The following is a 23,876-nucleotide window of genomic DNA, read 5'->3' as shown; positions in this document are numbered from 1 at the left end:
TAACTAGTAATAATAACTATAATTTATATAGCACTTTAAAAGCTTTACAAATATTATCTAATTTGATCTTTACGATCACCCTGGGAGGTGCTGTTATTATTCTCATTTTGCAGATGAGAAAATTAAGGCAGAAGAGGTTGAATGTCTTGCCCAGGGTCATACACCTAGTAAGTGTCTTAGACTTGATTTAAATTTAAGCCTTCCCAATTCCAGCCTCATTACTCTATCCACTGGGCACCAGGAGGTCTTTATGCAAGGCCCTGTATCTCCCTGGGCCTTCATTTCCCAAACTATAAAAGGATAGAACTTGATTAGAGAACTTTCTGAGGTCCCTTCCAGCCTTAGTTCAATGATTCTTCACAGATATGTGAAGATTACACAGTAATCTAAGAAGAGCACATTAACTGGAGGCAGGGATTCAGGAAGAAGAAGAGAATGGTTAAAGAGTTTGTGCCAATGCTTCAAGGCAGTACTGGAATGGAGGAGTAATGTGACATAAAGTTGAAAGACATGCTGAACCAAATTAAGGACTTTATCTTACTGTTTCTTTGCATGATAGTAGAGTAAAAGGATTTAGAAAACAAAAAAATTTTTGTCAAACTTTACAGAGGAATAACCTTTGTGGCATCTTAGAAACAAAGAGCAATTACCAAAAATATCTTGGAAGCTGCTTAAACAATCTGCATCAATATTAAGTATGTGGTGGACACATGCATAAGCCATGTTAGAAATCATGTTCAAGTGCTTATTAAAATATATTAGAAGAATTTCAAAGCCTCTAAAATTATGGCCTGCTACTCAAAAGAGAGTTGAAAGAAATAAATTCCTTACCATATAATGATTCCATACTGGCAGCATCATTGTCAATGAGAGCAGACGCTACCCATACTATTCCAAGAATAAGCAGTGCAAGAAGAATCAGCATAACAACAGTTTCCAAAATTCGTGCTCTGATTCCCTGAAAAGTGTAACCAGAATAAAAATGTAAATATCAAATGAAATTGTAGAATAATTCTTTATAGAGGAAAAGATGTTCTACTCCAGGGGAAAAAACACTAAGTGCTTATACCTCTTTAGGGTTCTCTAGTTGATTTTTCCTTTTAAACCCATGGGAAATACTATTACCTTAAATTTGGAAATAAAATACACTTCTCATTAATCTCCTGATTCCATAAAAACATTCTTTAAACCATATAATTTTGCAAAGTCCTTTTTAAAGATGAATGACTTTCTTAACACTTTCAGCTAAGAAAGGAGATTAGCAAGTTTTTATCTATGATTTTAATCAAGGGAATGGAATGCCAATTATGGCATATAGCCAAACAACTTAGCCAGCATTAAACACAATTTAGGTACCATGTACCACTCTACTTAAGAATAGAATCCCCCATTGTCGTTAGTTCTATATAGTTCTTCACAGTCTACAGAGCCCTCAAGTGTGCAGCTAAAGAACTGCTCATTTTATTTCTGCATTGCTATTACATTAGTCTGATGGATGACATCATTCCTTTCTCTGCACTGGACGGGGCATTCCCTGATTCACAATACTGGAAGCATATGTATATAAAATTACATTATAACAGTTATTTTAAATAGATAACTAAAATTTTGTCCTGAAGATAAAGATGTTACAATTTAAAACTAACTGGGATCCAACCACCAAAATAGGAAGAAAAAAAACCTAAACTAAAAGAAAGTATTTCTATTACATTTGTCCTGAAATAAACCAGAAAACTGAACTAAAATCAAAATTTTAAGATAAGTATAAGCATTTTAAACCATACTGATTACTCTATGATATAATTTTATAAATACTAATGTTAAGATTGTAGCCCAGTTTATTATAAATCAATGTTTTTACATAGGTAAAATTTATTAGTAACTGAGTTGAGAAATGAATGCCATAGGTATATATTTGACCTTTTTTTTACTCAAGAGCCTTTGAAATTTTTTTCAGTTTTTGAAGGAGTGAAAACAAAATAAGATACACAATTAGAACTATTATTATGGCCCAGGCACCTAAAAATGGAAATAAAAGAATAGAAATAATACCATTATTAACAATAGACATTTATAAAGCATGCTTTAAGGTTTGCAAAGTGTTTATTAACAGTGATCTCATTTGATCCTCACAATAACCATGTGGGCTAAGTATATCTTACAGCATTTATGCTATTTTTATAGATAAAGAAACTGAAGCATATAATCTATATGACTGGCTGAGGGTCACTGACCTTTTAGATCTAAATTTTGACTATAACATTCCTGGGAGTTTTCATTTTGGTTTTGTTTGTTTTTTTCAGGCAGTGACTGGTGGATTCTTTCTGTATCTACTTTACCCTCTGGTTCTAAGAGATTTGGGTAATTTTCTTTTAAGATTTCTTGAAATATGACATGTAAGTTCATGTTTTTTTGGTCATGATGTCCATATAGTCCAATGATTCTTATTTTTTTCTTCTCAGATCAGTTTTTGCTATGCTATTTTTCCAGCCTTTTGACTTTGTTTTAATATTTCTTACCTCATGGAACTATTGGCTTCTATTTGGTCTAGTCTAATTTTCAGGAAGATTTTTGCTTGGGCATAGCTTTATACCTCTTATGCCAAGCTAGAACAACCTTTCCAATTCTTTCTTATTGTTCTCATTTCTTTTCCGTTTTTTCCCTCAAGCCTCTCAATCCATTTATAAAAACATTTCAAAACTTATTTTTTAAACTTTTGCTTCATCTTTTCAGGAATTCTACTCAAGTCTATGTCTGTCCTGTGTTTTTCTCTGAAGCACTGATTGTAGATGCATTAGAGTCATTCTCTTCTGTCTTTGTGTCTTGAGTGTCCCCACCACCATGATGGTGGCTTGTGAAAGTGTTTGTATGTTTATTTTCTCATTTTTCCTGCCTACTTCCTGGCTCCAGACTTGATATTAGGACCAGGTTCTGCACACTTCTGGAGGGAAGCTCTGGACTGGTATGTTTGATTCTTCTTGGGGGTTCTTTCTTTTTGAGTGTTGTTTTATTCCCCAGTTTGGGCTGGAAACCTGCAAACTTTCAGTACTCCCAAAGTAGTCAGATCCAGAGTAAAGTCTCATCCCTGTTCTCTCCCACCCTCCCCAATCTAAGATCTGCAAGTTCTTAATCTGGGTTTAGACCTGAACAAAAGTAGACCACCCCTACTAGCCAGCTGGAAAGTTCTTTTAGAGCCAAGAAGTAGAACTGTGGGTTCCCCTTCAGTCTGGGATTTCTGCCTTGATTATTCCTCTGCCGGCTGGGCTAGATGCTAGACATGAAACTCTGTTCGGAGCTTGGGGCCTGAACCACATCACTACTTTATATAGCATGCTGGCCTTTAAAATTCCTCCTTCTCTCTGTCTCTGTCTCTCTCTCTCTCTCTCTCTCTCTCTCTCTCTCTGTCTCTCTCTCTCTCTCTCACACACACACACACACACACACACACACACACACACACACACACACACACACAGAGTCTGGGGCCTCCCTACCAAGGAATACCGCTGCACTATGCAAGTTTCCTTCTCTGTCCATCCTAGATTTGTGACCTGGGAGTAGGGAGGATGACAAAGTTGGCACTTGTTCTCATTCCAGTGCCTTGATATAGATATGTAAAAACTGCCCTCTATTCCCTCCATATCAAAGAATCAACTAACCATTATGTTTGGGTAGTTTATCCCATTAGCAGAATTATTCATAGGAATGAATAACCAGACCTCCCTCCAGCTATTATATAGAAACTTAGGTTGGCAACAATGATACTAAAAGGGTATGGAGGAGAACGAGTGACTATATCTGGCCAAAAACCAAAAAAGTATTCCCAAATCAAATACATTTGGGGTTTTCACTCTTTTGTTTTTTAATATCTCTTTTTCCTATTTTATGTGGCTAAATAAGAAAAAAAACTTTAAAAACAAACAGAAAACAAAAAAGGAATTCTTTTGGGGCCATGAAACTCCCCAAAAAATTAAATCTAAAAGACAATTTTTAAAGTTCCAGAAATAGCAACACCAGTAACAACAGATTATTTTAACAGAAAGGTCAAAAATTAATTAAAAAGAAGACCAAAAATAGAGATGAGTTAGGAAGCAAATAAACAAGTCACCCATTCTATAACATCAAATTCTAATATCTAATGTAAAATTCTCAAAAATAAAAATATAAAATGTGTATAGCACCATATAATGAACACTTTTTTGCATACCATAAAGTAATCTTGCTTTTTTTTAAAAAAGAAGGAATAGTCTCCTCTCACCTAGAGTCCAACTATCCTATAATATGTCATTGGTATTTGCCCTAACAGAGAGCTATCATTTCCCCATCGAGTTTTATTTCTTCTCTGCTACTCTGCAACCCAGGTAAAAAATACAGCATCCTCTTTCCCAAGAGATACCTCAATCACCAAAAATTCTCCTAGATATTCCATAGAGTTACCAACAATAAAGAATACTTAACATGTTTCATATATAGATAATATAATCCTAGCTAGAATTTTATTTGGAAGATAAAGTTTTGACTAGAGAATCTTAATTTTTATTCAAATGATTAAGTATTCTAACTTAAAAATATTTAATGTCAGTATTTAGATAGCTTTTTAAAATAGTAAAATGAGCTCAGGAAAAATAATAGCTAAATGTTAATGTATAAAAAAATACAAAAAACAAGCTGAAATTCAGAAAACAATTGAGGAACATGTTTATGTATGCTGAACTTCACCTTATTACAGCTTTAGATAATAGTATCTCTATTCCCAAGTGTGAAATTCCTTTGCTTTTATAAATTTGTGGCCCAGCCTAAATGAACTATAAATATATGTATACTATGATAATGTCACAAACCCAGTAGCTGTGAAAGACTTAATTTTCAAAAAGGAGCCTTTCTTAAAATACTGGAGCAATTTTCTATGGTCCAGTAATTTTAGAAATTGAAATTAAATAATAAGTTCTCCCAATTAATACTGAAAAAGTTTATATTCAGTAAATTTGTGATTTTTTATTGAGAAATAGGAATATGAGATATGCTAAAATCCTTACTAAATAATAATATTCCTCAGTTCCATGCCATGAAACTGAAATGCTCTCTAGAATAACTCCTGTAAGATAGAATTGTAGGTGGACTGATCTGATAGAAATGGCAAATAACATGCTCCAAAGCCCCAGAAAACCTTTAAACAATTCCACCTGGAACCACAAAGAATAACTTTATTACATCTTCAATACAACAAAGCTTCAAATATTTGAAGGCGGACTATCATGTCCCCTTATTCTGCCAGTTTTCTTTTCTATGAACTTTAACCTATTTGTTCATTAGCATATGATTACAAGGTCCACTCACTCTCCTAGTAGCTTTCTTTTGCTCCAGGTGGTCACTGCCTGTAAGACTTGGGCACAATACTCCCTATATAACCCATAGAGATTGCAGCTACACCTTCCTTGTTTTGGACAATACTATCCTGTTAATGCAGCCAAAGAATAAGTCAAGTCCACAAGCATTTATTAAGCATTTATTATATGACAGACACTGTGCTAAGATGAGCTGGATATACAAATAAAGACAAAATTACTGCCTACATTCAATTTGAAACCTTAGGTTTAAAAAAAAAAATTTTGGCAGGGCAATGAGGGTTAAGTGACTTGCCCAGGGTCACATAGCTAATAAGTGTCAAGTGTCTGAGATGGGATTTGACCTCAGGTCCTCCTGAATCCAGGGCCAGTGCTTTTATCCACTGTGCCATTTAGCTGCCCAAAACCTTAACTATTAAGAATCCAAGGAATGCCATAATTCTAGCATTAATAAGAAACTATTCTATCTATAAGAACATGAGGGCTCATCAGAGTAAATACTACAAGACAATATGATTACCACAAGGATTTCAACTTGCATATAGGCTGGTGGCACAAAGAGTAGAACACTGGTCTTGGAATCAGAAGGATCTGAGTCCAAAGCCTGCCTCAAATACTTGACAACTGTGTGACCAGTCACTTAACCTATCTTAATCTCTAATCTGTAATAGAGGTACAATAATAAAACCTCCCTAAATGGGTTGTTGTGATAATCAAATGAGACAATATATGTAAAACACTTTGAAAATCTTTCAGGATTATACACGTTGGCTATTATTAATAAAGTTATTATTAATATTAATCATTAGGTCTCAAAGACTTAGAAAACATAATGACCACAGTGTTACCAATTATGTCATGCATATATTAGCCTAATGAACAAGATGCACAAATACATCAAGGATCAAAATAGTGGCAACCACCTAGCTATTATGCTGCAATGCTCAGAAGCCACAAAAGAAAGCAATTTCATAGGTATTTCAAGAGACACTGAATGGTGCAGCAATAAATTTTTTTTAAGTTTTAGCTGTAGGGTCCAGAATTTAAATTTTTGACACCGGTTACAGCAAATTAATCACTTGCTTGTTCAACCGTTGGGATTTGAGGACTGTTTGTGGTAGTGCCTTTACATGTCATCAAGTGATATCACTATTACCTAATACATTTTAAATTCTTTCTTACAATTACATCCAAAACATCAAACACCTATAAGAGCTCTACAGTCATTTCCAAGTAGTCCTCTTGAACAGATTACCACAACTACAAGCACCACTATAAAAAGCTAATTGACAATGTTTCCCAAGACACCATTACTAACCAAGGTAGCCATAATCTCTACCATAATCACTCTGTACTGATACCAGTATAGGCCTGACCTGATAAAAATATCTCAAAACAGTTAATATAGATATTGAACACACACACACACACACACACGTGTGTGTGTGTGTGTGCACAAGCCTATATTTTGCAACAAAGAAGTTATGAGGCAAAAACTGATCATGAGAGGCCAATGCTGAAAAGATCCAGCAAACAGACTGGAAAAAGGACTGTCTTCGAAGTCTTAAGACTAGTATGTCTTTGGATAAATCGCTCAAGCTCTCCAGAACTCAATTTCTTCATTTGTGAAATAAAGACAGTATTTATAGTACCTACAACTCTCACTGGGTTGTTGCCAGGCTAAAATGAGATAATAAATATAAAATACTTTTTATAAATTCTAAAAGTGTTGTATTTTGGTATTATTAAATATAACATTTGTAAAAATTAATACATATGGGGCAGTTGGGTGGCGCAGTGGACAAAGCACTGGCCTTGGATTCAGGAGGACCTGAGTTCAAATCCAGCCTCAGACACTTGACACTTACTAGCTGTGTGACCCTGCGCAAGTCACTTAACTCTCATTACCCAGCCCCCCGCCAAAAAATTTAAAACATTAGCATCTTCTATAAGAGCAGCAAAAAGGCAAACCACAAAATTATGAAAACAATCTTGAATATTTTAAATGACTGACAACTAGCCAGTTTTAAAAAATCATTTTCTAGACATCAATAAATTTCAGCTTTTAAAAATAAACTTAAGGGGCAGCTAGGTGGCGCAGTGGATAGAGCACCGGCCCTGGAGTCAGGAGTACCTGAGTTCAAATCCGGCCTCAGACACTTAACACTTACTAGCTGTGTGACCCTGGGCAAGTCACTTAACCCCAATTGCCTCACTAAAAATAAATAAATAAATAAATAAACTTAGAGGGGCAGCTAGGTGGCGCAGCGGATAGAGTACCGGCCCTGGATTCAGGAGGTCCTGGGTTCAAATCTGACCTCAGACACTTGGCACGTACTAGCTGTGTGACGCTGGGCAAGTCATTTAACTCCAATTGCCTCACCAAAATAAATAAATAAATAAACTTAGAAATGGCCCCTTTAATGGCACACAAACATTCACTTTGAATTCAGGTTCATTAAACGCTAGTTTTACAGGGTTTACCATAAAGAATGAGTCATTCTTGAGTCTTATTAGTCAAGTACAATAATTTCAAGGTTATTCTATATGTCTGCATTTCACAGAAAACCCAAGTAATGCATGATAGCATCATGGGTGTTCTTCAAGGCTCTGTCCTTAGCTCTCTTCTCTCCTTTCTCTACATTTGCCCCTGTACAACCTCATTCTCTCCTATGGCTTCCACTACCATATCTAACCATAACACCTACAATAAATCTATATCCCCAGCTCTATTTCCAACTGATTATAAGGGGCAGCTAGGTGGTGTAGTGGATAGAGCACTAGCCCTGGATTCAGGAGGACCTGAGTTCAAATCCAGCCTCCAACACTTAACACTTACTAGCTGCGTGACCTTGGGCAAGTCACTTAACCCCCATTTGCCTCAGCAAAAAGAAAAAAAAAGAACAAACTGATTATAAAACATTTTAATCTTGCTCAAACACCTCAAATTCACCTTGCCACAAACTGAGGTCACATCCTTCTTCCTAACCTGTGCCTCTTTCTGACTTCATTATTTCTGGCAAAATGAATGCCAATTCATTTAGTCTCTTATGTTTAAAACCTTGGTATTATTATCTGTGGTTCTTTCCTCCCCCACTCCTCACACTGCTAAAAAATTACCAAGTTCCTTCGCTTCTACCTCACTTGTAGTTGTTATTCAAGTCTTTTTCAATTGTGTCTGACTTATCTTGACCCCATTTGGGGTTTTCTTGGCAAAGCTACTGGAATGGTTTGCCATTTCCTTCTCCAGCTCATTTTACAGATGAGGGAACTGAGGTAGACAGGGTTAAGCGACTTGCCCAGGGTCACACAGCTAGTAAATGAGGCCAGATTTGAACTCAGGAAGATGAGTCTTCCTGACTCTATCCACTGTGCCACCTAGCTATCTCAATTATTCCTGATCCATTCTCTCTATTCTATCAGTACAGGTCCTTATTACTACCCATCTAGAGTATAGCAACAGTCTTCTAACAGGTCTTCCAGTCTCTACTCTCTCACGGCTCCAATTTACCCTTCAAACTACTTCATTCTTTGTACTAAGATCCCTGGGATCTAGCACAGCACCAGGTACATAGTAGGTACTTAATATCTATTGATGAGTTACTTGACCTGCATACAGTAATTACTTAAATGTTTGCTGAATTGAATTTTATATTTAGGGAGATGCAAATAATAGATTTAAACAGCCTGAAATCAACCCTGGGGCCTAGGCTCCATCTTAAATAAAAATTATTTCATAAGATAGATAATCACAGGACTCTGGAGGCTAAAAGAAACCTTGGAGATCCAACTGTCCAATTAGCTCTACATGACAAAACAGAGGCCCAGAGAAATTCAATGATTGAGTCATACAATAGCCAGGCAGATCATTCTCACCATTTTTTTTTTTTATATAACTTCTCCATCAAAAACTCACCATTTTTAGCAAGCACCTTGTATAACTAACACATACTATTTGTCATACTGTAAATTTGGACAACAGAGCAAGCAGGACTTCAGCAAGATAGGAATCAGGCTAGTAGATACACTGTCAGGTAAGCCAGGGACAGTTAGTAATTATAGGTCTAGGCAAGCATTCAAGGTCCAGAGTGCAGGAAGGTCAGTTAGCTCAAAGACTGATAAGCAAATGAAGTCCTTTGCTTGAGGAATTAGGACCACAGAATTAGGAAACTAGGAAATAAAGGGTTAGGAGCACTAGCAAAGGGTCTGAGTGCTACAGATCAGGGTGCTAAGCTAAACAGTTTGGGTAACAAGACAAGAATATCCAGGCAAATTGTAAGTCTAAGAGCAAGAATGAAGCTTGACAGTGAACCCCATGAGACAGTGCTTCCTTACATATCTGCTTCCCAGAAACAGAACTGCTCCCAGTGTAGGTGGGCCTAAGGCTGAGGGTATAAGTGGGTGCGTATTTTTGGTTTAAGTAGATAGAAAGTAGAGCTATTCCTAGTATGTGCATCCTCCTCTTCTAACATTTCTCTCATGACTTTCTGTATTTTAATAAAGCTATTCTCATTTTCCTTTGTTTTCTTCTATGATATTATATATAGGGCGACCCGATTTCATTTTAATCTATTAGAAATTAAAATGGCACTAAGACTTTGGGGACACGCTAACAGCCTAGTCTAAAACTTTATGTAAAATCCAATTTAAAATTCACTTCTGAGTTACCTCGGTGTAACTAATAAGGTAAACTGGACTATAAATTATCAAATTCTCCTTCCCACTCAGTATTAAACAATATGATAGTTACTTCAAAATACTTTAAGAATTTTTTGCCTCTTCATCACTTATGCTATCAAATTAAATATCATACTTACATAAGGTACAACATAGCAACTATCAGCAGGACATAAGCTAAACTTGCTTTTCCAATAGTGGTAGAGGTTGTATAGAACACATATCCACACACTCCTTCCTAACTGTTTTGTGATTAATTGTAAGACTGTTGTCCAGGAATATAAAGATGTTTTTAGTGGGAAATTGCCTGGGCCTTTAGCAAGGGTCCAACCTACAACCCTGGTCCCATTAGCACAATGTTCTAGCTAAATAAGCTAAGCCCCTATGGTAAATCCGAAGTGGTTAACTCTCCCATCACTCGAAATTAGTGACTGACTGTAAGAATGTGAAATGAAAGAAGATCAAGTTATTCTGCCATTAATAATTTATAACATAAAATTCCTACCTGGGATCATATCTTAACTAAATTCCCAATACAGATATAATAAATAAAAGGTAAGTTAGCTATTATAAAAACCATATTATATAATCACCTCATAAAACTCTCTACAAAATTAATAAAATAAATTAAAAGTGATACACTAGTTTGCCATAATATAGCTCAGTCTTAACTTTTTCTTGAATGATATAACAGAGAGAGCTCTAGTCCAGGGTCCAGAAAGTCTTTAGATAAAGTACATATTTTATTTATGTTTTTACTAGATAAAAATAATACAGATAAATTGCAAATATAGGTAGGATTCAAAATGTAATAAATCTGGCTTTATCATTTAGTAGTACAAGGCTTTCTAGATAAACTTGCAAATAAAAACATATACTACATTCTAAAAAAAGTTTTTTTAAACATATGGCAAAATAAATAGGAATTAAAGACCTTAAATTTCCTAAAAAATTTTATATAATGTAAAGTAAAACTCCATTCTATCTTAAACACTGATATCACCAAAAGATATAACAAAAATCTTTAACAGAAAATCAATTAAATAAGTGAATCAACAAGTATTTATTGAGATAGAACTTGGCTACACAAAATGAATCTCAATAATCAAAGAACTCCCTTACAACAACAGTTCCACATCTTAACAATTCTCCCAAAGAACAGTAAATCTAAAACAGGCACAAGAAAATTTTTCAGCTATAAATCCAAATAAAAACAATTTCTAACCTTAGTTATTTGGACTATTATAAAACCCATCAAAATTATTAAGCTGCTTCTTACTTGTCTTATAAATTACTTAAGATTGTTCTATCAATTGAAGCATTCTAAGAAATATCTGGTAATTACTAAAATGCAAGTATGGAAGAGATCATTTGTTTCTCATGCCAACTGTATTTTTCTGGTCAAAGGTTCTTTTTGCATGCAGTTAGCCATAAAATCAACTAAATGTTATACATATGGAGCTCACTTGATGGGAAAAGATTATTTAGCTTTATTGTAACAAGCAGAATTTTTATCTTTAGAAAATTTAGGAAAGAGGTAATGACTACAAATAATCAAGATAATTTGTTAAATTAATGAATTCAGCTCCATTTGATTCATTTCACTGCTGAAAGTCAAAGAATACAATGACTTCCTTTCTTGACATCATTAAGATATTCAATGCCCAAGAACTACATGGTTTTAGCAATATGTTGCTTATGATTTATAAACTTTTAGTTCTAGTACTGTCTTGAAATTAATAAAAAGCATAGCAAGAGCTTTTATCATGACCATTAATCACCAGCAGGTCAGCATAAAGACAAAAAAATCTGCCTACTGCTCATCTTTCCATTACGAGTCAGTAGCTGAAGCTGGAAAGCCCCAAGGGGGAGCTTCCGATCAACTCCATTCTTGCATACACTGAGCTCAAAGATGGACCAGATGTCAGGATAGCTCACTGAAATACCCTTCAAACAACAGTTGAAGTAGCAAAACATCATGTCAGAGAAAGGTCTCTATTGTTCGTCTTAAAAAGTGAGGAAAATCTCTATTAGATAGAAGCTTATGACCTATCAGTCTATTACCAGCAATTTTCCTCCTGACATATGATTTAAATTTTCAGTACTTAGAAAATACAAACATGGAATCCTAAAAGTAGTTCAGGAATTGCAGATTTTTAAAAACTTCTTTACTTATATTTATCTCCTATAGAAAATGAAACGCATATATTTCAATGAGCACTTTTTGATGAAAAAAAATCTTTCCTTCTGAAAAATGGCAACTCAACAAATATCAAAGGAGAAAGAGAGAGAACTTCTATATTGCTCAAAAAAATCAAAAGACAGTTTTCTTGTCATTAATAGTCTAATTTTAAGGCATAGAAAAAAAAAGCAAAACTACCACCCTCAAAGTCTAACCTTTCTGAAACTACCATTAACCCACGTTATATGAGTTGAACACAAATAGATGTGAAAGAGTGCTAAAGATGAAACACACAGATTATATGATTAAAAGTCAAATACCTGAAATGAATATGACTGTAATTGTTGTGGTTTTAATGCTACCCAACTACATCTTTAGCTATTCTGTACTATGCATCAATGAAGTAAAAATTACAATGTACTACAAAAGTCCTAACAATAAGCTGATATGTTTCTATGGTGATGAACATTTAAACACAATCCAGCCTGGACATCTTGACCTCTTGCAAGGTATGTAAACAGTACTTTATACACTATGCCTCCGCCCTTTAGGAAAGCCTGGGAAAAAATTCTACATTCATGGCACATTTAAAATAAATATCAAGTCCATTGTTCTCATTTAACAAAAAGGGTCTCTTAGTAACATTAAGATAAGGTTTGCTCAGTATGACATTTAGAATTACAACAAACATAAATGCTGTCATCCAGAGAAGATCGATAGAAACACTAATAAAGAACTAAAAATAAAAGCAGGTATTAGATTTTTAAAGCATGAAATAACTACAAACATGCATTTTTAGCACCTGTCAATTTGTCACCTTTGTTCCCAAGTAATCAGTGACAGTATGGACAAAAGGAACTCTGTTCTTAGATGTAGCTTTAAAAAAAATCCTTGTTTTAAAAGTTATTTATATTGAAATTGTTTTACTGCATGCTGTATGTTCTACATTTACATACACACACATACTCCTTTAAACTGGATACTACAGAAGAGTACACAATATAACTAAATCATCTTTGAAGTCCTTTTCTAGTTCTAAATCCAAAGATTCTACAATTCTAGGAGAAAAAAAAACCCTAAGATTCCTAGCCATCAAGAACTGAGAAGAGAATACTTTCACACATTTAAAAATTGAAATACTAATAATATTCCAAATGTATATGTATAAAAATAGGTTGCTTAGATACAAGCATGTGATTTTTGTGTGTGTAGAAGAGTTTTTCCCAGTATATGCCTTGCAATTAAAAACTGAAAAAAATCTTCCAGCTTGCAAACAAATAGATTCATATACTCTTAAGAATTTATCACCTTTTAAACTAAGTTTCAAAACTGCAGATAATAGCAGTGAAATATGGAGAGTACTACTGGGACATCAGGCTAAATTCTTTAAAATTATTCTAGGAATGTAAAAAATTCTTGAGTTTACCCTGACACAAAGCTTTCTACAATATACCATAACAATTAACTGTTTGGTCAGTAAAGCTCTTGCCTTCACTTTCAAGATTACTTATAAACTTCAGGGAGGTTTCCATAGTAAAACCTGTTAAGACAGGCTGACAAAAAAAAATAATAAGTAGGGAAATTACGAACACAATTCCATGAGACTAGCAAAGTGCATGTAGAGCTAATATAGCTCAAGCTGTAATTTTGAATTTATTAAGACCACATTCTGATCTGTGAGGTCAAAATATTCAACCCAATAAAATGATTTAAACAAATGGAATAAACCCTAAGCCAAAAACATACTATTCATTCTATAAACTGTTCAAGAACAAATATGGACCAGATAGATAAAAGATATAGGGTTCAAAATTTATGATGGCACCCCAGAAAATATCTTAAAGTCCAATTTCTATAAACCTTTTCAATTTGAAAATATTTATCTTCAAGATCAATCCCAAAAACTGTAAGATCTAATGAAGCTGGCATCCTATATTCTGATAACTACGTTCTATATTCTGATAACTGGCCAATCCAGTAATCCAGGTTACAGGGTTAAATATAATAAGACACTCATGAATGCAATAAAAACAACTTTACTGGTTTGAAATTAAGAGAATCTATTAGAAAGGATACTAACTCTAAACAAAAAATTACTCCCTTCCTCCCTGTAAATCACCAAGGCAACCAGCTAGGTCAGAAAGGCATTCCCGGTAGAATCAAAGAAACTCAGGTAAAACTTCTGACACTAGTTCCCACTAAAAGCAGCAAAATAGCTAAATGGCCTCTTCCTACCCTTTTAAAGGGTTAATCCAGCATGGTCTGCCAAAGTTGCTGCCCTCTGTGCAAGGCACTAGGTACAACTTCCAAGGAGAAAGGAAACAAGAGATCAAGAGGGTGGGGCTAAACGGAGCTAGGCCTGGCCTTTGTAAGGGGTGATGGCCCAGTCCTTAGAGTAAAGAGGTCAAACTCACAAATTCCCAAGTAGGGCTGCAGCAGATTAAAATATAATTGGGAAGTGTTTAAGAAAATAAAGATACAATAAAACACAAATGATGTCAATTTGTGGTTTTCTAAGTAAATATTCAGCCTACAGAGATCTATTTCCATTTGAATTTGACACTGCTTTAGAGGATTCTGAAATATACCTTCCTGGTTCAACCCCCCACCCCCACCCCAGAGGCTTGGTGAGCCAATAGAGGGGACATTCCTTCCCACTTCACAGTATAAGCAGATATCCTCTATGTCAAATTGGTTTAATGTACAGTGACAAAAAGCCTTTTAATTGGCTGCTGAGCAGGAACAGTACATACAAAAGGTTCAAGTCTACAAACTCTCTATTTCCCTTATAGGGAAGGAAGAACTGCTTGCTGTGACATTCGGTACCATCCTAGGAATGAGTACTAAATGGTTGGCAGGAGAATATTTCTGATATCAACTCTGCCCCAGGATAAAATGCATACGAAGGGCCTTGATCTCTTGGTCATATTGCAGATCTGTGATGGGGAAGAGTGATGACAATGGAATCATTTATTCTGGGGACCTGATGTTCCTGGTCAAGGCTGTGAGGAGTGAAGAACTAAGGAGGCGGAGGAACTCAGGGGCCAAGATGAAATCCCTTACTATGTGCTAGGGCAGGGAGGAAGACTGTGCTCTAGCATATTAAAAACCATTTGACTGAGTGTCTCTACCCCACAATCTATTTAACATTTTCACACATATAAAGTTACTCTTTTGACCAATGCACACTAAATATCTCTTTCTACTACTGTTGCTTGTAAACACTATATACCATACTCTCATATTCACTGAGTCTCAATTATTTTCATTAACTCATCAAGGGATTAGACGTTTAACTGCATTGGAGTAAAATCCATTCTACCATGTACCTTCTCTAAACCATGAGGAGAGTTGCCTCGGGCGCTAAAAATTTAAGGGACTTGCACAGGGAAACAAAGGCAGTATGGGTTACACTTGAACCCAAGACTTTCTGATTCTGAGGCCAGCTTGCTGTTTCATTATTTTATTCAAACTAAAAGCATTAGTCTTTCTGTCGGTACCATTAATGTTACAACAGTTGCTTTCTTTTTGTTTTTGTTCTGAATACATACATACCCTTTTTGTGCTTAGTAATATTCATAAGCCTAAGTGGATTCTGGACCCTTACTTAGCTTTCCTGTGCTACTGATATTCATGGATGGTTCCTGTCCTTTCATTTCCTACTTGACTATGTGCACATATCTCTCTTTAAATTTCAGAGAAGAGAAGCTTCCTGTACAGCCACTCTTTTTATTCTTTCCCCATTTTCCTCTAATTGAGATCCTTTGCCTCTCTTTATTTATCCTAGAAAGTTATCTTAACATCTGTATCTATAAGTGAACCAAGAATTACCCAAAAAACAGGCTAGTTTTTGAAAAGGCAGAGGAACTAGGGACCAAATTGCTAACATTTGCTGGATTATGGAAAAATCAAGGGAGTTCCAGGAAAACATTTACTTCTGTTTCATTGACTATACCAAAGACTTGGACTGTGTGGATAACAACAAAATGTGGCAAGTCCTCAGAGGGGACTTACTTGTTTCCTGAGGAACAAGAAGTGATAGTTAGAACTGAACATGGAACAACAGATTGGTTTATGATTGGAAAAGGAGTATGACAAGACTGTATATTGTGACCTTATTTATTTAACTCATATGCAGAGAACATCATGCAAAGTGCCAGGCTGGAATCAAAAGCCAGAATTAAGGTTGCTGAGAAAAATATAAAAAAATCTCAGATGTGGTGCAAATGACACCACTCTGACAGCAAAAAGTGAAGAGGAATTAAGAAGCCTCTTGATGATGGTGAAAAGGGAGAGTGTAAAAGCTAGCTTAAAGCTTAACATCAAAAAAACTAAGATCTTGGCAACTGGTCCCATAACTTCCTGGCAAACAGAGGGAGAAGAAATGGAAGTGGTGTCAGATTTTATATTCTTGGACTCAAAGATCATTGCATATGGTGACTGTAGCCATGAAATTAAAAGACACTCACCCCCATTTAGGAGCTGGATAAGTATAATCAAAGCTATGGTTTTTCCAGTAGCAATGTGTGGCTGTGTAAACTGAACTATAAGGAAAGCTGAGTGTCACAGAATCAGTGCTTTTGAATTATGGTGCTGGAGAAAACTTTTGAGAGTCCCTTGGACAACAAGAAGATCAAATCAGTCAATATTTAAAGAAATTAATTCAGGCTATTCACCGGAAGGTCAAATACTGAAGCTGAGGCTTAAATACTTTGGCCACATAATGAGAAAACAGGACTCGGAAAAGACCCTGATGTTGGGAAAGATTAAAGGCAAAAGGAAAAGGGGACAGCAGAGGTTGAGATGGACAGACAGGATCATGCAAACAAAGAACATGAGCTTAGACAGACTTTGGAAGATAGTGGAGGAGAGAAGGGCCTAGTATACTACGGTAGTCATGATGAGTCAGACAAAACTGAACAACAACAAATCATCAGCCATTCTCCAAACATGCCCAACCCAGGATAGTTTGTTTCGATGTCTACAGTTTCACCATTTATGGATTCCAAGGCTGGGGATCTGGTCTTGTCATTTGTTTTATCACATGGCAAAATGGTGATTCTGATTTAACTTTTCTACTTATGCTCTTAAACCCAGGCCCTAACGGCTTCTTCAGGGCTTTGTTCCATCGGTTATTAACAATTTGTCTTTCCCTACCCAACCTATCCCTCTCCATTTGCTCATCATCATAACTCTTCAAGCTGGAAAGAAAGGATATTATCTATCCAAGCTACTCATTTTACAGATGAAGAAACTAAGGCCCAGAAAAGGTTAAGGAACTTTCTCATGATCACATTGCTAGACGGTGTTTAAAGGCCAAGAATTCTAATTCACTGCTGTGTGTTCTACAGCACCTGGAGCAGTTCTTTGCACTTAACAGGTACTCAATTCAGTGAATCTCAGAGCCAGCAGGTACCTTAAAAATGATTTATTACTCCAACAACCCAGACTGCATAGCCATGCCCTAGCCTTGGTAGGATGCTGTAGGGGATATTTCTACATTGGACACTCTGCTCTTACCCCTCCTGTAACAGTATAGCTTCAGCATGTAATAGTGTAAATCTTGATTCAGCTCAGAAGCCATATTGCCCTCCCACCAGATGCTAGTTCTCTCTCCACATCCCCAAAGTTATCTTTACTTACTTTGTATGCCCATTGCATTGATTTGTGTTAAAACAAGGATACAAGAAAAATGGCTCTTTTAAGTCAGTGACTATTTTGATTTTTGTTCTTTTACCCCCAGAACTTGTGCCTTGTATGTCACAGATGCCTAATGTTTGCTGAACTGGATTTTACAGATGAAGAAATGACACAATGGTCGAGTGACTTGTCTAAAAATCACACAGTAGAAGAGAAACAACAAAATTGAAACAAACTCACTTCTAACTTCTAATCCAGCAATAGTTTCATTATCCCACTCAGGTTGATAAGTGAACTTGCAGGTGAGTATGGAGTACTAATGTTAGCAAGCTCTCAGGAAGTATGGCCAAAAAAAAAGAGGCATTCAAAGTCTGAGCAGGCAAAATCTTATAATTTTTACTAAGGTTCAAGGTCAAGTGAATGAGACTGGTTTGTTTTTCCCCAAAATACCTATCTTCCCATTCTATTCAAAATAAAAACATTAACCTTTCTGTCTGTACCATCACATTACATCATTTGCCTTCTTTTTGGTTTTGCTCTGAACACACATGCACCTTGACACATACATATATACACACCTCTTTTGTTCTTAGTAATCTTCATAAACCTCAGTAGATTCTGGACCCTTACCTAGCTTTCCTATGTTATTAATACTCATTAATGTTTCCTGTTCTTTCATTTCCTGAGTATGTGCTCATCTCTCTCTCTAAATTTTGGAGGAAGAGAATCCACTTTTATTTATCTATTTTCTTCCCCCACTTTCCTCTATTCGGGATCATTTGTAATTATATAACTTTATTTTAGAGTCATCTTCCCTTTTAGAGTCTGTGGCCACAGAATCATATTTTTCCCTGAACTCTGTGAGCTCTCTGTTCTTAAATTCTAGGGTAAATATCTAACTACATGGAACATTCCCTTCCTTGGCTATTATGAGTTTTAAAATTACAATCACTTTTTTCATGGTTCTTCTTTGTATTCACTTAACTAGCCAGTTCTATCCTATCAATCAAAATTGAGTAACAGTTTCCCTCACTGCTGCTTCAGCCATCCCAGAGATCAAACTGTGAGCAGAGCAAAATTTATGTTTTAGCAACTTATATTGCAGTTATATTAGTTTATACTATACTATACCATATTATATTATATTGCAATTATATATAGACTTATATTGCAGTAATCTGAATAGTTAAAGGTACCCATAATTACTACATTTTTCCTCTGTGCCAGTTTTGGGGTCTGTTAGGAAAGTACCTATTTCCTCCTTGTGGCTTGGCAGTCTGTCTCACACACATGTGTGTGGGGGGGTACACACATACATAAAAACACACTTCTATTTCTGCTTATTCTCAAATATCATTCTCTATCACGCTTAACTTCTCAAGTTTATACATTTTCTTTATGCATCTCTTTTGAAAGTTTAGTTGTTTTTCAGTTGTGTCCAACTCTTTGTGACCCCATTTGGGGTTTTCTTAGCAGGTATTGGAGTGGTTTGCCATTTCCCTCTCCAGTTCATTTTACAGATGAAGGAATTGAGGCAAACAGGGTTAAGTGACTTGCCCACAGTCACACAGCTATTAAGTATCTGAGGCCAGATTTGAACTCAGGAAGACGAGTCTTCCTAAATCCAGGTCCAGTGCTCTATTCATTGTGCCACCTGGCTGCATCTGTTTTGAACAAAGGCATAATCTTCAACTGCCACAGTTTTGGAAAATATAATATGTAAAATAAGTGGTTGGTTTCAATAACCTATAGTCTCTTCTAGCTCTGAAATTGTGATCCTAAGATTCTATGTATGATTTCATTAGGCATCAATGAAAAGTATTAAAATTTTAAGTTCTTTTGTTACCTACATTCTGTGCACTGGCATTTTGTTGAGTTAGCTCAAAAAGAACAATAGGAATGTTGTCCCTCAAGTCTTCAGTTTCCTATGCAGCACTTCAAAATTCCATTTTATTTTCTTCTGTCAAAATCACTTATTTCCATACGACTCAATAGAAATGAGTGGCTCTGGGTTTGATTAACTCTTGCAAAGTGCTCTGTAACATTTTTAGAACATGCATGAAGTAGAAAGTGCACATTCTGGTTAGTCATATGAAATCTACAAATGGCCACCTCTAAATCCTCTGAAGGGAATCACCTAAAACCATTAAACATCTCTTCCCTTGGAAGCTAAAGGCACACTTCCTTCCACTCACCAAAGCCCCCAAATAGTCATTATTTCCGCAAGAATGGGGTGCTGCTACATTTTTTAAAAGCTGGGGATTCAACCTCCACCTACCTACAATATTACACTAGTGACTCAGTTTCTTCTCTCTCTTTTATCACATTGTTCCCCTTAACAAATTCTTTTTTGGGGGGAGGGGCAATGAGGGTTAAGTGACTTGCCCAGGGTCGCACAGCTAGTAAGTGTCAAGTGTCTGAGTCTGGATTTGAACTCAGGTCCTCCTGAATCCAGGGCCAGTGCTTTAGCCACTGCGCCACCTAGCTGCCCCAGCCTTAACAAATTCTTGACACTGATTTTGATTCTCATCTACCTGCTCAAAATTTCTTACTTCTTATTTTGTTTCTTAAGCTTTTTTCTTTTTCTTTTTTTTTTATCCTTTAGCTGTCCTGTCTTAAGAATACTCCATCTTCCCTAAAAATTTGTGTTCCTCAGGACTTTCACCTTCATAACAATCAAAGATACCATTTTCCATTTATGGTACTAATGAATGCTTTAGGCAAAAAGACAAGCATAGCACAAACCCTAGATACACTGAAACTGGTCCCTTGGTTTCAATACCATTAGTGGTCTTAAACAGAACAAGAGTTGATAGACAAATTATCTATTTATCCTCAGGACTTCTATAAATCTACTAAATCTGCCTGGCAGATTTGCCTGTTATACTCTCACTCTATACTCTAACTAAGGTTTTCAGGTGTTGCTAATTAGCACCAATTTTAACAACCAATCTCCTTAAAGAATCAGTAAATATAATCACAGAACATAGAAAGAGTTGAGTAGATCTTTGAAAAACCTCTCACCTTTTCCTTCCTGTCATTTACTCCCACTTATTTGTTTGTTATCAGGCTCTTGGTGATTGCTAGATGAATTAAGAAATGAACAAAAAGAGAAATGTCTCCAAAACTTAAAGAGGATATCTGCGGGGTTTTATGTTTCAAAGCCATATTGATTGTATGCTAACACTTGACAGAACTTTAATATGATGCTATATCTTCTGCTATCCTCAAAAAAAATGGGCTCATTTTTTTTTTTTGGTGAGGCAATTGGGGTTAAGTGACTTGCCCAGGGTCACACAGCTAGTAAGTGTTAAGTGTCTGAGGGCGGATTTGAACTCAGTTCTTCCTGAATCCAGGGCTGGTGCTCTATCCACTGCGCCACCTAGCTGCCCCTAACATTTTAACCTGTTTTTATTTCCCTTCCCAATAAGTTACAGTGACATAGCTGACAGGTGGCCCTGAAGCCTGGAAAAGTTAGGTTCAAGTTCAAATTCTGACACATGAAAGTTATGTGTTCCTCGGAATGTCATAATGTTTTGGTGCCTCAAATAACTCTCTTAACTACAGAACAACTGCTGATTTGAATTGCTAGAGGTAGATTCCTCACTAGGAGTTCTTTAAACCTAAGAATTCACAGGCAACAGTACAGCAAAGAATCTCTCTTTTAAAAAAATCAATTTTATTTTATTTTCTCAAAAATCCACATTGTCCCGCCCACTTTGGTTTTTTACATTCTTAAATAAAATAAAAATGAATAAATAATTTCAAAATTTTAAATGTTTCAATGTATTTAAAAATGTAAAAACCATTCTTAGCTCACAGACCACACAAAAACACGTAGCTTGGCCCTCAGACTATAAACTGATTTTGAGTATTTATAGCTTAAATTTCTTCTTCTGAAAATGGTGTTTTCATATCCTTTATTTAACAATTAGGGGATGACTGTTATTCTTATAAATTTGAATCACTTCCCTATGTATCTTAGAAATGAGACTTTTTTTTTAGAGGAGCTTGCTACCAAGATTTTTTTCCTATTCACTTGCTTCTCTTCTAATTTGAGTTAAATTGGTTTTGTTTATGTAAAAACTTTAATTTTAAGTGATCAAAATTGCCCATTTTATCTTCTGTGTTTCTATGTCTTGTTTGGTCATAAACTCTTTATCTATAGATGTGACAGATAATTTCTTCCTTGCTTCTCTAATTTATGATGTTACCATTGATGTCTAAGTCATATATCTATGTAGAGTCTGTCTTGACATATGGTGTGAGATGCTGTTCTGTGTCTGGTTTTTGCCAAACTGATTTCCAATTTTCCCAACAACTTTCATCAAATAGCAATTTCTTGCCCCAGTAGTTGAGCTCAGCAAGATCCAAGTTCAAATCCAACCTCAGACACTTACTATATAACCCTGGGGAAGTCACTTAACCTCTCTCAGTCTGTTTTCTCATTTGTAAAATGGGGATAATATCACCTACCTCTCAGGATAGATGTAAGGTTCAAATTAGGTAATATCTGTAAAATGCTTAGCACAGTCCCAGGTACATAGTAGACACTACATAAATGTTAACTACTAAGTATTTATCAAACACCTAGAGTGTGATCATTTGCTTCGTTTTGTTTTTGTTTTTTGTGGGGGTTTTTTTGGCGGGGCAATGAGGGTTCAGTGACTTGCCCAGGGTCACACAGCTAGTAAGTGTCAAGTGTCTGAGGCCGGATTTGAACTCAGGAACTCCTGAATCCAGGGCCAGTGCTTTAGTCACTGCGCCACCTAGCTGCCCCCCTGCTTCTTTCTATTATATGCTTAATCTGTTCCAATGATCAACCTATTTCTTACCCATTCAAAAGATAAGTTACCAATAACCATAAGACAAAAATTCTCCAGAATATTAAGAGAAATGCACATTAAAAAGAACTTGAGTTCTACATCATACCCATCAGATTGGTCAAGATGACAAAAAAAGGAAAATTACAATTGCTAGAGGTACTATGTGAGAGGACAGATACACTAATACAACCTTAATAAAGCTAAGAATTGACTAACCATTCTGGAAAACAATTTGAAACTATATTACTATAGCAATATTATACTTTTCCTGAAGTATGATAATAGAACAGTATGTCATTCCAAGTTTAGATACAAAATGGTTTTATGGTAAAATAGTATGTTTTCTATTTTGTTTGCAGTATTTTTTCTTATACTACCCAAAATTTTGAGGGTTTTATACAGTTGTCTTCTGTGAATAGTCTTTAATGACCAGTTACAACTGATGAAGGGAAGCTACAACTAACAGTTCAAAATCCATCATCCATTCTATAGACAAGGATCCATGATTTCACAGATGTGAATGCTTTCTCAGCCTAGGCTTCAATGGAAAGTTCTTATGATACATCGTGGCTAAAAAAGAATTACCCACATAGTAGTTAATCTTTTGATTATAAGCCAATAAATATATTTAAATTATTCTTAAGTATAAATTTTATACTTGCCCATACTTGATCTCCTTTCACATATATACCCACTCAGAGAGCCACCTAAGATCATTGCAGAGTTGATCCTCATTGGTAGCATCTAATATCCAGAAAGATATTCCTCTCATGTGTAAATATGAGATTTCACTGTTCATCTAATACTCCAGATGATTTATAAACATTATAAATCAGACTGGTCCCAGGCCCTAATCCCTGAGGCATTCCACTATTTTATACTGTCTAACCAAAAAGAAAAAAAAAGCTCTATTTAATACGTTTGATTTCTCAACACAATCTCCTCCTAGAAATGGAGGAGGGCATTTACCAATGATCTTTCAATTGTCAAATCTAATGTCCTTCACTAAATCCTCATTTTTCTTGACCTCTGCAGCATTTGACCAAGTTGATCATGTCCTAGGTTATCATATAATATCATATCTAGGTTATTATAACATAGTTCTCTCTTGATTCTATTATTTGTCTGACTGTTGCTTCTCAGTCTTCTTTCCTGGCTCTTCCTCTGTGTCCTGCTCACTAATCATGGGTGGGTATACCCCTCCAG

General features: G+C 35.7%; 1 protein-coding gene across 2 annotated transcripts in view; it reads right to left on the bottom strand.

Annotated features, from left to right (window-relative positions):
• The window catches only part of LMBR1 (limb development membrane protein 1), a 188,397-nt gene that overhangs the window by 63,598 nt on the left and 100,923 nt on the right, over positions 1-23,876 (bottom strand). For both annotated transcript variants that reach the window (XM_043967066.1, XM_043967065.1), the window contains exon 6: positions 832-958. In XM_043967066.1, the coding sequence (XP_043823001.1) occupies positions 832-958 (127 nt within the window). The remainder of the gene's footprint in view (positions 1-831; positions 959-23,876) is intronic.

Source organism: Dromiciops gliroides, chromosome 5, assembly GCF_019393635.1.
Source record: "Dromiciops gliroides isolate mDroGli1 chromosome 5, mDroGli1.pri, whole genome shotgun sequence".
Lineage (NCBI taxonomy): Eukaryota > Metazoa > Chordata > Mammalia > Microbiotheria > Microbiotheriidae > Dromiciops > Dromiciops gliroides.
The sequence above is the reverse complement of the archived record's forward strand: the minus strand, read 5'-3'. Positions and strand labels throughout refer to the sequence as shown.